Raw genomic sequence first — 15513 nt, 5'->3', positions numbered from 1 at the left:
GTAATTAAATTTCATTTCATTTCATTAAAATGAAAATTAGTCTAGATAACAATGTATAAACGATAGCAAGTTTAAATGAAAAGCTCATTACACAGGGAAGGAAAAGCTGAGAGCCCACAAAGGAAAATGAGAGTTACAAACCAGAGTAGTATGCTCAAAGACTGACGCCGTGTAGTTTAAGACTTTAACACCTACGCAGGAACCACACAAAGACCAAAAACTAAAGCCCAGTGTCTACACAGGTTAAGGAGCTCAATCATACGATCTACGATGAGGCACAATGCAGGCTACTGAGAACTCTGTGCTTTCAGTGAAGGGGTAAGCTAGAAAAATTTTGCATACTGACAGGGAAAGCACGATAAGTGCCTCTCTGCTTACACGCTCGACTAACAAAGATGTTCCCCCTGATAATTCAAAACATTGTCCTGCACTTCACACAGGTTTACTATTTGCAACATGGTCCAGGAACCCACAAACCTATTTAGTCCAAGTTCTCAATCCCGCAAACATATACTTCAAGAATATGGATGAAATGGGGACATTTTCAGACAAAACATAAGCTGACGTCTGGGATCTCCAGCAGACCTGCTAAAAGAAGTGTTACATTTTTGGGCTGAAAGAAAAGGTATGTTTCTATAAGAAGGAATAAAGAACACCAGAAAGAATAAATGCTAGTAAAAGTCTGTTGTTTAAATTTATTTATATATATATACACAGACATATACAAAATTATTTTTAAAAACTATTGACTACTTACTGCTATTTTTAATAGCAATGTAATGTGGGTATTTAGTATATACAGATAAGGTACAGAGAGCAGGAGGGTGGTCATTAAAAGTAACCTGGGGCACCTGGGTGACTCAGTTCGTTCAGTGACTGCATTCGGCTCAGGTCATGATCCCAGGATCCTGGGATCCAGCCCCACATCGGGCCTCCCTGCTCAGCGTGGAGGTTGCTCTCTCAGAGAGAGAGTTGCCCCTCTCCCTGCTTGTACTGTCTCTCTCTCTCTCTCTCTCTCCCTCTATCAAATAAATAAATAAAATCTTTTTTAAAAAATTTAAAATAAAAGAAAGTAACCTGATGTAAGACTCTCAAAATATTCACAAAGTAAAAGAATATTTTCAAAGTGGACTGTGATATGCTAAAGACATATACCATAATCTCTTGAGCAATCCATTAAAAATGTCAGAAAGAGACACAACTGAAAAGTCAATAGAGGTAAGGAAATAAACAATGAAAAAAAAAATCACTTGATATTCCCCAAAGGAGACAAGAGAGAAGAAACAGAGGAACAAAGAAAAGGGAGGACAAAGAGAGAAAAAAAAAAGCAATAGACTTGAATATATCAATAATTACATTAAATGTTAATACACTCATTAAAAGCAGAGATTACCAGACAGGATACAAAAAGCAAGACCCAACTAGATGTTGTTTATAAGAAATTCATCTCAAACATAAGACCTGTTGAGTACTTTTTTACTTATTTTATCACTTAACGGAGGGAGGGGTGCTGAAGTCCCACAGCTCTGTGGATTTGTCTACTTTTCTCTTTAAAACTGCAGATAAGGACAAAGACCGGTTCAAAGTAAAAAGGATGGGAAAAGATTTACCAGGAAAACACTAAGCATAAGAAAGCTGGTGTGGCTTTATTAATATCAGGAAAAGTGGACATCAAAATTGAGTGCTACCAAACATAAAGAGAAGCACTACATGATAATAAAAGATCAACTCATCAAAAAACATGATATTCACCTTCACAATCTTGAATGTGCCTTAATAATAAAGTTCTCAAACAGATGACACAAAATTTAAAGTATGAAAGAGAAAAGTAAATAAATCCACAGTGAAGACGCTTTAACCCCTCTTCCCTCATTAACTTATTTCACAAAATACCAGCAAGAATTTAAGTTTTGAACCATGCCGTTAACCAATTTGATCTAACTGATATGTATGGAACAATATATTGAACAACATCAGAAAGAACAATCCCCAGTCACATGGATCATTCTCTAAGCAGAACCACAGAACCAAAGGAATAACAAATTCCAAAGGAATAACATCTCAGACAATATGTTCTCTAACTGCAATGGCATTAGATTGGGAATCAACAAGGTAGCTTAAAAAATTCAAATATTTGGAAATAAAGCAACATGTTTTCAAACAACCTATAAATCCAATTTAAAATATCAAAAGAGAAATGTTTAAAATAGTTTAAATCATTAAAATAGTTTAAACTAATGATAAGCACACCTATCAAAATTGATGTGATACAGCTAAAGGAGATATTAAAGAGAAATTTACAATTTTAATGGCTTGCATTAGAAAGGAGGAACAGTATAAAATTAATGAGGTATGCTTCCATTTTAAGATACTAGCAAAGAAAACAAAGTAAACTCAAGTAAACAGGAGAAGGAAATAATGAAGATAGAAAAAAACCCAACCGAACGAAAAGTAAACAAAGCAAAACAAATAAACAAAAAGAAAAGAAACCAAAAATTGATTTACCCCTAGCAAGACTTGTGGAGACAGAGAGAAACAGAGGGTGAGAGAGAAAACACAAGTTCTCAATATCAAGCATGAAGGAGGGGACATCTCTATAGATTATATCACCATTAATGGTTAATAAGTAGATACGATGAACAGCTTTATGGCAACAAATTCAAAAACTTAGATAAAATAAGTAAAGTCCCTCAAAAATAAAACTTAACGAAATACACAATAAGAGGGTGCCTGGGTGGGTCATGATCTCAAGGTCCTGGAATCAAGTTCCACATTGGGCTCTCCCCTCAGCGGAGAGCCTGCTTCCCCCTCTGCCTCTGCCTATTTGTGACTTCTCTCTCCGTGTGTCACGTAAATAAATAGAATCTTAAAAAAAAAAAAAGAAAGAAAGAAATGCACAATAAGAAATAATTGAATGGTTGTATTTCTCTTTAAAAAATCAAACACAAAATTTTTGACCTTCCCTCAGAGAACTCCAGACTCCATTAGCCTCAAAGGTAAATTCTATCAATGTTTAAAGAAGAAATAAAATGAACTTCCGAAATAGAGAAGGAATAAAATCATTCATTTTATGAGGTCAACATAACCTTGAAACCAAAACTAGAAAAGAACACAGATGAACAGAAAAGTATAGAACATTATCCTTCATGAACATCGATGGAGAAGTCCTCAACAAAACACTAGCAAATCAAATCCAAAATTACATGCATATATTTTTAAGAATATTATATCATAACCCAGTGAGTTTTATCCCAAGGATGCATGATCGCTTATGAAAATCCAAGATTTTGATTTACCACATAACAGATTCAAGGAGAAAAATCATGTGATGATATCAGTAACATGTCTCAGTGACTAGCCTTAGAATTGAACCTGGCCAGAAGGTAGCAGAAGACAAGAAAGACAGTTGGATGATTTACAGCCATTAAAGAACAAAAAATAGGAAATTGGTAGGTCAAGAAAGCTCTGATAAAACTGAGTTAAATCTGCAACAGAAATAGAAAATCTGCTTGCACAGGAGTCTTGGGGGTAGGAGGAAGAACTTGAAAGCAATCATACAATTATAAAGTAAATTTTAAAATACAAAAATATGACAAGTTATTTTAATTATTTAAGTGAATAAATTTTTATTTTACATTCTTCTGAAGGTTCTGGCTAATGCAATTAAACAAGAGAAATCATATAGGAGGATATAGATTATATTATTTTCAGATGGTTTTATATTGTTAAAACTCAAAAGAAACAAATGACAAACTCTGAGAAGCAATATAATTCAGAAAGGTGACTATGTACAATAACATACAAAAATCAATATATTCCTATATAAAAATAAGTGAAAAAAGTAATAAAACATTTCATCTATAACTTTAAAATAAAATTATTGAGAAGTACACAAAATTAATATAAATACTACTGAGGGATATAAATCAAAAACCATATTCTAATTTTGAATATAATGACTTCATATCATATAGATGACAATTCTTCCCAAATTTATTTGTGATTAAATAAGATTATGGTTTATTTAGGACTAAACAAATTGATTCTAACATACAGAAGGAAAAACAAACAAGCAAGTATAGCCAGGAGAAAACCTTGTAACCTTGGAGCAGAAAAGAATATCTTATAATAAAAAAAGCATTAACCAATAAAGAAAAAGCTAATAAACTGGAGTTCCTCAAAATTAAATTTTTCCGTTCTCCAAAATATACAATTAAAAACTGAAAAAGCAAGCCACGGAGAGGGAGAAAATATTCTTAATACATATATCAGATACTTGTATCTAGAGTATAGAGAAAATTCTTGCAAATCAATAATGAAAAGACAATAGGCAAAAGATGTAAGAAGACATTTCACGAAAGAAGTAATAGGAATGGCCAATAAACACTAATGATGCTCAACATCATTAGACATTCAGGAAATAAAAATAAAAACCGAAACACTTTGTGCTCACACCAAATGCTATAAGGTTGTGGAGTAACTAAAACTTTCATATATTGTTCATGGAAGTGTAAAATCGTACATGAACTTTGGAAAACTATTTGTAATAGGAGTTCAATGTATATCTCACTTTTCACAACTCTGCTCTTCAGTATTTATCAAAGAGAAATAAATAAATATATGCCCACGAAAGACCTGGAATAATATTTATAACATCTCTGTATTTTGTATTAAAGGGAATCTAGGAAGTAGTCCTTTGGATTTTCAGTAACACCTCGTTAGTTACAAATATTCATCATTTTTACTCATTAGATTAAAACCAAATGTGTCAATTCAAATGGGATTCTCCTATCCCCCCTTCCTTCTTGGGTTCCATCCTCCCTATGTTTCCTGACACAGTATCAGAGAAATAAACAGCTCTTTCAGATATACGACAGAACCTGTCTTTATCTTTAAAAATATAAATCCCACCTCTATGTTTTTATATACTTTAAGTTTTAGAAACACTTGAAACAACATTTTGAAAATAAATGCATTGTCTTAAAACACAGTATGGCCAAAAGTGATAATATATAAGTTATCCTTCTTTATCTTCTAAGACATATATCACTTTGCAGTGAACTTTCTATACAAGCTGTTTCTAAATGATCATGTGAAAAACACGCAAAGTTATCATATAATTCTGTAAAAGGGAATGAAACTTTGGAGTTTATTTTCCTTTTCTAGCCCTTTGTCCTCTGGCTCTGTATTTTAAAACATGCTGAAACTTCCAGTGTCTGGTAAAACATCTTGCTTCAATATGAAAACATAATAATAAAAGTACTTTTGATGATTTTAGGACCTAAACACAATACAGGGCTTTCCTCTTGAGAGCAGGACGAAGAGAAGGAAATACAAGCAGCTTCTAAATATGAAAAGATGCTCAACATCATTCACCATAAGATAAGTGCAAGGTAAAATTACAGTCAACTTGGTAAAGATAAAAAAGATGGATATATCGTGTAATCAAGAATGTGAGAACCAGCACCCTCACATACGTAGTGGAAATATAAATTCATGCAAGCTTTAGAGAGGGCAATTTGGCATACTGAGCAAAATTTCAAATGTTTTGCAGTTCCATCTCAAGGAATTTATTCTACAGCAATATTTGCATATATACAATGCGACATATGTTAAAAATGGGTTTATAATAGCAAGAGATCATATATAATCTGATTAAATAAACTGTGGCATATCCATACATGTAATAATGGATTCATTAAGATAAATGTGATAGGGGATGCCTGGGTGGCTCAGTTGGTTAAGCAGCTGCCTTCGGCTCAGGTCATGATCCCAGCGTCCTGGGATCAAGTCCCACATTGGGCTCCTTGCTCAGCAGGGAGCCTGCTTCTCCCTCTGCCTCTGCCTGCCATTCTGTCTGCCTGTGCTGGCTCGCTCTCTCTCTCTCTCTCTGATAAATAAATAAAATCTTTAAAAAAAAAAAAGATAAATGTGATAATTCCATATGTATCAATATGGGAAAATTTCCAAGCTATATAAGTAAGAGATTAAAATTAAAAGTGCAGAATATTTGTGTAAAAACTGTATGCCTCCCCCCCAAAAAATAAAAAAATAAAAACTGTATGCCCATCAATATATCTCACAGTATATAAAAGAAAATGCTAACTGGCTACCTGTAGAGACAAGAATGGAGATACTGGGAAACTAGGAGACTCAGGGATGGGAAAGAAACTTAGTTTAGCTATCTATGTTTTTTGTATCTTTTGAATTTTGTACCATGCCCCTCGGTTACTTATTCCAATACATAATAACGTTCTTTAAAATAAGTTAAACAACGGTTGGCCGGTTAGCTCAGTTGGTTAGAGCATGGTGCTGATAAAATGAGTTAAACATTGTATATAGTGTAATATGGCGGTGAGGAAGAGCTATATTGTAGAGAGACATCGGAACTGGAGGACAGGATAGGACCAGAGGAAGACGTAAAGGAACTGAAAAGGGCCTTTTGTGTGGGAGGAGCCCTGAGAACAAAGACGGCTGTCGAGGAAGAGGAAAATGGGGGGATCATGAATATAATTCCTAAATGTTTCCTACCGGGGCTAAGGACTCACAAGCAGCTCCGTATAAAAAAGAACTGGTCCAGTTTTCACTGCTTTTGTCCTAGTCAGACAAATTAATCCAGGGCCTTCAGAGACCTAAGGAGGCCCAACAGGGGAAGAACATATCCAGGACAGTTAGATCATTACTGGACCCAATGGCTATCACAGGGCCATCACCAAACCAATTATCATATACTGTTCTATTTCATGTTAAAATATAATATGTTAAAATATATAAAAGTATAAAGTATATAAAATGTAATATGTTAAAATATAATAGATTCTCTTATTTTTTTTAATATGATAATGGGTTTTATTTCCCTTTGCACTCAGGAAGGAGGGTCCTCAGAGTCCTGGGAAAAGAATCAATAATCAAAGGTAGTGTAGGCACTGTTCTTGTATACTTATTTATTGCCCCCATTTTTTTTCTTTCTCTCCTTTTTCTTTTCTTTTTTTTTTTTTTTTTTTGGTTTATATCTAAATTCCAGTTAGGTAACATACAGTGTAATATTACCTTCAGATGTACTTTCAGGTGTACAAGATAGTGATTCAACGCTTACATACAATTCCCTACAATTCACTGCCATTAAGTGCTCTCCTTAATCCCTATCATCTATTTAACCCATATTCCCTCCTCCCTTCCCTCTGGAAACTGGCAGTTTTTTTCTCAAGAATTAAGAGTCTCTTTCTTGGTTTGCCTCTCTTTTTTTCCTCTTCCTTTGCTCATCTGTATTGTTTTCAAACATGAATAAAATCATTATGGAATTTGTCTTTCTCGATTGAATTATTTCACTTAGCATAATACTATCTAGTTCTACCCATGCCATTGCCCTGAATAGCCAAAGGAACCTCAAAAAAGAAAAACTAAGATGGAGCCATCATAATTCCAGACTTAAGTTATATTATATTAAGTTATATTAAATTACATTATAAAGCTGTACTGATCAAAACAGTATGGTACTGGCACAAAAATAAACACATAGATCAATGGAACAGAACTGAAAAACAGAAATGAACCCACAACTATATGGTCAATTTATCTTTGACAAAGCAGGAAAGACTATGCAATGGGGGAAAAAAAATAGTCTTCAACAACTGATGTTGGGAAAACTGAACAGCAACATGCAAAGAGATGAAACTGGACTACTTTCTTACCATCAAACACACAAATAAATTTAAAATGGACCTAAATGTGAGACATGAAACCATAAAAATCCTAAAGAAGAACACAGGCAGTACCAGCTTTGACATCGTCTATAGCAACTTCTTTCTAGAAATGAAATGTTTCCCTTCCCTGAGGCAAGGGAAACAAAAGCAAAAATAAAACTGTTGGGACTTCATCAAAATAAAAAAAGTTTCGCACAGCAAAGTAAAACAATCAACAAAACTAAAAGGCAGCCTAAAGAATGGGAGAAGACATTTGCCAATGACATATCTGATCAAGGGTTAGTATCTAAAATCTACAAAGAATTTATCAAACTCAACACCCCAAAAATGAATAATCTAGTTAAGAAATGGGCAGAAGACATGAATAGACATTTTTCCAAAGAAGACACACAGATAGCCAGCAGACAAGGAAAAGATGTTGAACATCATTGATAATCAAGGAAATACAGATCAAAACCAAACGAGGTATCACCTCACACCTGCCAGAATGACTGAAATCAACGGCACAAGAAACAGATGTTGATGAGGATGTGGAAGAAAGGGGAACCGTCTTACACTGTTGGTGGGAATGCAAAGTAGTGTAACCACGGTGGAAAATGGTATAGAGATTCCTCAGAAAGTTAAAAACAGAACTACCCTATGACCCAACAATCACACTACTAGGTATTTACTCAAAGAATAAAAAAAAAAAAAAAAAATAAGAATTCAAAGGCGTACATGCAGCCTGACCCTTACAGCAGCAGCATCTACAATAGCCAAATTATGGAAACAGCCCAAGTGTCCATCAATAGATGAATGGATAAAGATGTGGTATCTATATTTAATGGACTATTACTTAGCCATAAAAAATATTTTTTAAAAAAAGAATCTTACCTGCATTTTAGAGATGAGGAAAGTAAGGCTTATAGTAGTGATGTAACTGCCCCAAATAATATAGTTAGTAACATGACAGAGGCTGGCTTTAAACTTGGGCATTCTGCAAGTAGAATTTTTGTTCAACAAAAATTGCAAGTAGAAATGGTTCAACACAACCATTTTGTGTTGCATCCCACCTCAGACCCTACTAGGACTCCCACCACTCAATGTTAATAGAAGCTGTCATGAGAATGAAATGATACACAATGAAAAGTTTATCACAACGCTCTTTATACACGATAGTTCAATAAAGTTAGTGAACACCCCTTTCTTGGTATCCTAAAAGCTCTTCAAACTCCGTACCGCTGTAACTACAATCACTGCCATCCCTTCTTGCCCCAAATATGCCCTCTATCTTCCACAAGCTGGCTTCAGCACAAATATCTTCATTCAATGCAAAAATCTAGTTGCAATCCTATACTACTCTTTTTCATCCTCTCTATTCAACCACTGAACTTCTCATTTTTAACTCTCAACTCTCACGTCACTTAACTCTCAACTCTGATCCCATAGTACAGCCAATGACACTCTCTCCTATTTCAGGAGCTCATAAGCTCTCATCTATGGCACTTGGTGTAATTACAGGAGCCTCACAGAGGATCAAGAAACAGGGCTCCTTTCAGTTGTAGATTCAACAGAATGGAAGACCTGATTGGAATGATTGGATCAAAGCAAAAGTTAGCTACAGGTGGAGAAGTAGCAAAATACATAATCAAAATGTACGACCTGTCTCTGCTCCCAAGAAGTTAGCAATGCTGCAACTGTAACTATACCTCGTGATCTCTCTATCTTCTTTTGATCTCTATCAAAGCCAAACTAAGAGTCATTTTAAATCAGTTCTTATTAGTAACATGACCTTCCCAAACCTCCAACATGTTATAGTTACCAGTATTTTCACTTGTCCCATATATTCTTTATAATTTCCCTGTAGGATATTTTATCCTACAGATATGGCATTTCACAGAATTTCCACAATGTGAGTTTTAATCCCTTTTTATAAGAGACCTAAATGAGATTCCCAAAGTTCATTTGCCCACTTAACCAAAACTAGGCAACTGATCAGGTGAATGATTTTTAATATTATAAATTTTTCACTGAATTTTTGAATATATAGTATCTCCAAGTAAATATTCAGCAGTCCCTATATTTTTTATTGATGTGACTTTTATCCCTATCTTTTAAATTATGCACAATATTTTCCCAGCTCTACAATTTCCCTGATCAAAACTCTTCTTGCCTTTTTTTCAGTTGAAGTATAATTAGCATACAATGTTATATTAGTTACAGCTGTACAATATATTGATTTGACAATTCTATACATTATTCAGTGCTTACCACTGTAAGTGTAGTCACCATCTGTCACTATACAATGTAATTACAATATTATTATTTCCCCTATGTCGTACTTTTCATCTCTGTGACTTACTTATTTTGTAACTGGAAGCCTGTATCTCTTAATCCCCTTTACCACCCATTCCCTTCAGCTCTCCCTGTTTTCTAAATGCATTTTTCCATATTTCTGTTGTAAGGTATGTCATCTAAATAATACTGTTCAAAATACTTCTATTTTGCTAACAAAAACTTTGGGGGTTTGAATAGTATTCTTACTGAAAAAGTACAAATTCTGGTCTTTGTCAGACTTATAAGAAGCAGCATAGTGGTAGCATTTTCACTTATGATTCTATTATAAAAGTTGGCCCTAACAGAGCTCTTCTATTAAATTTCTAGAACAATTTCATTAATATCATATACATGTTATTTTATTATCAAATAGAAATGCAGAAGCAAATAAGTTAATTTATTACTGTTAAGACAGTATCTATTGAAATGCAGCTCTGTACAGCTATTGCCCAGATGAAATGGAACAAATATACTATAAACATACTTTCTTGTTGAACTCCAACTCCAAATGAGAACTACAATCAGCAGCTAGATGAAAATGTAGGTATGGTAGCCTCAATAACGAGCTTAAATCAGAAAAAGCATCAAATTTCAGGGAAAACCAAGCACTTTGTTCTGAATATCACAGCTACAGCTGCAACCCAACAGATAACTTTTCCGCTTCTGAAATGTGAGAGACACTACACATCACATGTCATCCTTCCATACCTTTCACTTCAGTAACAATAACCACAAGTAACACTGGCATCCTAAGAGAAGTCATCACTGTCATAAAAAAAGAAAGAGGATCCTCATTAAAGTGGTCTTTATATAAATAATAATATTATCACTAGACAGTGAAATGAGCATCACTTTGTTCCCAAAGCTATAATTTCATTTTACTCTCACTAGACATGAATAGGTCAATGTTTATTACAAGATAAACAGAGATATGTTCTAACCTATGGCAAATAATTTACCATAGAGCTTTAGTTTCCTTATTTGTTCCACACAATTTTCAAAGAAACACCCAAATTATATTTTAAAAAATAATTCAATCCCTTTTTCTTTGATTCCATGTGAAATAGGATAAATTCATATTTAAGAAAATATTCTCTCTAAAACCAACATATTCACATTAATTTGCTATTTGTAACCTGAGATAATTCATATATAATATATAAGCAGACATGTTAAGTGACCCTAAGTCTTCAAACACTTACAGAGGCAAAAGCAAATAGATGAGTATCTAGACAGTGATCAACACATATTTCTTTCTTCCAGTTCCATATTTCTGAAGAACACTCTGGATGCACAATACATCTCTACTAAGGTTTCCATTAGGAATGCTTTTGTCTATAAGTAACAGAAAATCTGACTTCTAGTGACAAGAATTAATTGAGGTTGGGTACTTCTCTCACATTGAAGAAAGCTGTCCAATACTATTAAACCAGGAGCTCAGAAAAGGTCATGCACCTCATGATTCCAATACTCTTGGCTTTTCCCTCATCTTCACGAGGGCTGGTAAAGCCCAAGATAACACTTCTGCATTAAAAGGTAATGCCACTTAAAAAAAAAAAAAAAAGGTAGTGCCAGCTACATCTTTCATTCTTTATCATGACTTTCTAGAAGCTCTCATAAATTTTCTTACACCTCATTTCCTAGAACTGTGTCACAGCCACAGAACTGTGTCCCAGTTGCAGATAAATCTAGAAATTTTTATATTTTTCAGGTCCTCCCATTGGAGACTGCAAGAGATAAAGAAGTCAGGCTAGCCATTGAACAGGTTCTAGAACAGTCTGCTTTTCAACTAGCCAACAGTCCACATGTGTGTGTACATATATACATACACACATGTTTATATGTATACATATATATGAATGCATTAAAATGTATGTATATGTGTACACACACACGTATACACATTACTCATAATCCATTTCGCTCCCTCCCAAAAGGAGACAGTCCCAAAGTCTCATCTACTTACAAAATCTGGCTCTGAATCCAGGATCTCTGAGGTAGAGCAAATCTTTCCACCAAGGTCAAGTGTACCTCATTGTAAAACACTGACTACACACTGAAAGACAAGTTACCTGTTCCCAATACACTCAACACACGATGATGGAGAAAGAACAGAGGGACCGCAACAGAAACTCTTGTCCAAAACAGGAAGAATCAGTAAGATACAGTGGTCAACTATACAGCACCCAGCAATCCCTCCATGGACATACCTTCATTTCTTTGGTCACCCTATCTGGTAGCTCCTGGTTCAACTGTCTCCCTTGACTGTGGTCATTCATGTCCCCTTGTTCTGCCCTTTAGGAGGGTGTCCCTTGTCCATTATTCTCCTGGGCTGCATAAGAGACTGGCCCTGGCGAGTGTAGCTTTCCTGCATTCTGAGTGTAGCTTTCCTGCATCCATGACTAGTTTACACATCACACGGCTACTGTGAGGTCAGGGTAGTGCCTTAAAGGCTGACTAGTCACGGGACGTTTGCTACCCACGCTTGGGGTTTCTTTAGCCACTAGCTATATATGGCTATTTAAATTTAATTAAAATTAAATAAAATTTCCATTACAGTTCTTCAGCCACACTCACCACATTTCACAGTTTCAATAGCTACCTGCGACAAGAACCTTCTGCATTGATGTTAAAGATACAAAACACTGTCATCATTGGTGAAAGTTCTATTAAACAGGGCTACATAAAAGAGTGTCATTAAAAAGTCCTGTTGAATTTTATTTGCAATGTTCCAAACCCACATAAAATTCACATACTTTTATCTGTTAGCCTCTCTATGGTTTAAAATACAAACTGTTATATTATGAAATCTTGTCAGTACATGAACATCATTTAGGTAGCTAAGTTATCACTGAAAGTCTCATTTCTGGGATAGGTGTCAGAATTCATTATGAAAGAAGAAGAAGAAGGAAATCACAGTATCAGTATTTGCCAACACTCGTATTATCCCAACCAAGTAACTGAAAACTGAACAGAATAAAAATGCTCCAACCAACAAAAAAGAAGGTACTGTTGGAAGATATCAGCTAAAGGATCTCTCTTTGGGTTTTATGCCAATTTGAATTTGGAAAGCTTGAAAAGACCTCAAGTTTTAGTATGACTCATCAAAAGAATCAGAATAGGAAGATTTTATCTATGTTTGCAGGAAGTCACCAGTCTCCAGAGCACATCCAAACCCAAATCAGACTTCTGCAGACATTAGCAGGTTATTCAAATCCGGCCTGTGGCCAAATTCTATATACCTGAGTATTTTAAAATTATAATTATATCTAATATGCAACATGAGGATATAAGATAGCTAATTTTGCTAATCTCTAAAACATTTTATAAATAAAAATAAAAATATATCAAATGCTCAGATCAACTATAAACATACGCTTCGGAAAATCCATGTTCAATGTTATTGAGACTCATTATTACAAAGATTACATCTTTATATTAACTCAGAAACTTGAAAACTGACCAATACAAGGAGTTGAGAAAACCATAAGATGAAAGAAGTTCTTATCACAATGAAGAATGCTAGAATATTTCCTTTAAAAAAAATACGAAACCAAAGAGGCAAGCTTTTTTAAGAGTCAAATAAAGTAATCAAATTTTCATCTATAATATAATAAAATGTGTTTATCAGTAAAATCAGATAGCATGCTTAAAATATATCAACATATAGCAATTACCATGCACTACAGCTGTAACAAAACACTTAGAAGTATATAAATTAAATATAGCTAACAAATTAAAATTAGCAATAATAACAGCAAGAAAAAAATAATATTAGACAGAAAAAAAAGACTCTAACCACTTTGTCCTCCTGGTGTGAAATCCACGAAAGCAAGTTAGAAAGGACAGAAAAGACAAAACAAAAAAAATAATAATTAATTCCATTCCTAAAATAAGTAAGAGTTTTTAAGAGTTTGTTAGTGAAATAAAAATTCTGAAAAAGTCTGTTACATTTTGACTGAAATATAAACATTTTAAAAGGAAAATTTTTTCCACACATTTCAAGCAAGAGTATGCCATATACTAGAATATATAAAGATATATAAACAATAGTTTCTATAAAAGAAATTAAATATACAAACATCAGAAAAATGAAAATGTTCTTTCCATAAATAAAATCCCAATTAAATACTCAATTAATCCAAAGAGAGAAACTGAACAATGTTAAAGAAAATAGCTTTTTAAGTAGAGACAATAAAACACAGCATCACTGTTTATCTTTAATTTCATCGTATACTGTCAAAAGTAGATAAAATTTTATGTGAATTATGCATATTGCTTCTAAAAGTTATTTCTGTCCCATTAATTTAGAAGCCTTCTAACCTTTATAACTAAAAATAAAAAATTAGAAAAAAATTAAAGATAAGACCCTATAAATTAATAAAATGGCAAGATGCATGATTTGGTCAAGGGAACACATTTAGATATTGTTAAAAACTGTTGCATTTCTCATTACTTAAATATAATAACAACTGTAAAAGTGGTAACATAATAATAATGATCTGATATAAGAACATATAGATTAAAAATTAAAATCATGCGTTTTGAAGTATCACTGCTTCTCTGATGTTATGGTTAGCCGTTTATAATACTTGTGACTAAGAGGAAGGACTAAGAGAGATCTATCTTAAAATTCCACCTTTTTTTTAAGTAACATTTCTACCTGTATACCTTGTGTAATTTTCTTAAACTCTCTAAGCCTTTATCTGCAAAATAGGGAATCAATATTTACTTTATAGGATTTTCTGAAATAAAATAACATAAAGCTCTCAATACAGTGCCTGGCATGGAGTTCTATACTATTCTAACCTATTGAAACATAGGATATTGCCTAGAAGCGACAGAATTGCATTCTTTACATTATACTGTGCTCTTGATTGCTTCATTTGTTACAAATGGTAAAGGTCATATAAAAAACTATTGTGCACCATCCAGGACATCTATTGCTAATCATTTAGTCCAACAAAAATCACTTATGAAGCACTCAGTTTATTTGTATCGTGCACTAAACTAGATTTCTGGGACATAAAAACTAAGTAAGACAGTTTCTGCCATCAAAGAACTAAATGTAGTAAGAGAAGGAAAACCATGCAGAATGGAGAGGCCTCTGAAAGCAGGAAAACAACAAAGCACTATAGAAACAGGAATGATGGAGGAGATAACAAGACTTTATGAAAAAGGATTAAGAGAAAGTTTCTGAGATGTAAGCAGGCCTTTAAAGAATAAAGAAGAGAAAGTCAAGCAAGACCAGTAAAGAAGAATATTTCATGCAAAGAACATGAAGTATGCAAAAAGCACAAAAGCACAAACAAGACTGGTATATTTGGAATACAAGTATGAGGGAATGACTCGATTATAACTGATACGTTTGAACTGAAGTCTCCATGAATAACTAAAAGCATCACCCTTTAACGAAAATTAATTCACACTGCAGAAACTTAAAAAAATGAAACAAAATGAAGTTATAACTAACAAATTTGCCAAGTTAATTCCT

At 33.8% G+C, this 15513-nt stretch overlaps 1 protein-coding gene across 45 annotated transcripts in view; it reads right to left on the bottom strand.

Moving 5' to 3' along the window:
• Window positions 1-15513, bottom strand: part of RIMS2 (regulating synaptic membrane exocytosis 2) — a 600488-nt gene that overhangs the window by 444930 nt on the left and 140045 nt on the right. For 32 of the 45 annotated variants that reach the window (XM_059394973.1, XM_059394974.1, XM_059394987.1 and 29 more), the window contains one exon: window positions 13819-13830. The exons of the other annotated variants lie outside the window; for them this stretch is intronic. In XM_059394973.1, the coding sequence (XP_059250956.1) occupies window positions 13819-13830 (12 nt within the window). The remainder of the gene's footprint in view (window positions 1-13818; window positions 13831-15513) is intronic. 45 annotated transcript variants of the gene reach the window in all.

The sequence above is a fragment of the Mustela nigripes genome, chromosome 3 (assembly GCF_022355385.1).
Source record: "Mustela nigripes isolate SB6536 chromosome 3, MUSNIG.SB6536, whole genome shotgun sequence".
Classification (NCBI taxonomy): Eukaryota; Metazoa; Chordata; class Mammalia; order Carnivora; family Mustelidae; genus Mustela; species Mustela nigripes.
This window is presented reverse-complemented; position numbering and strand designations above follow the sequence as displayed.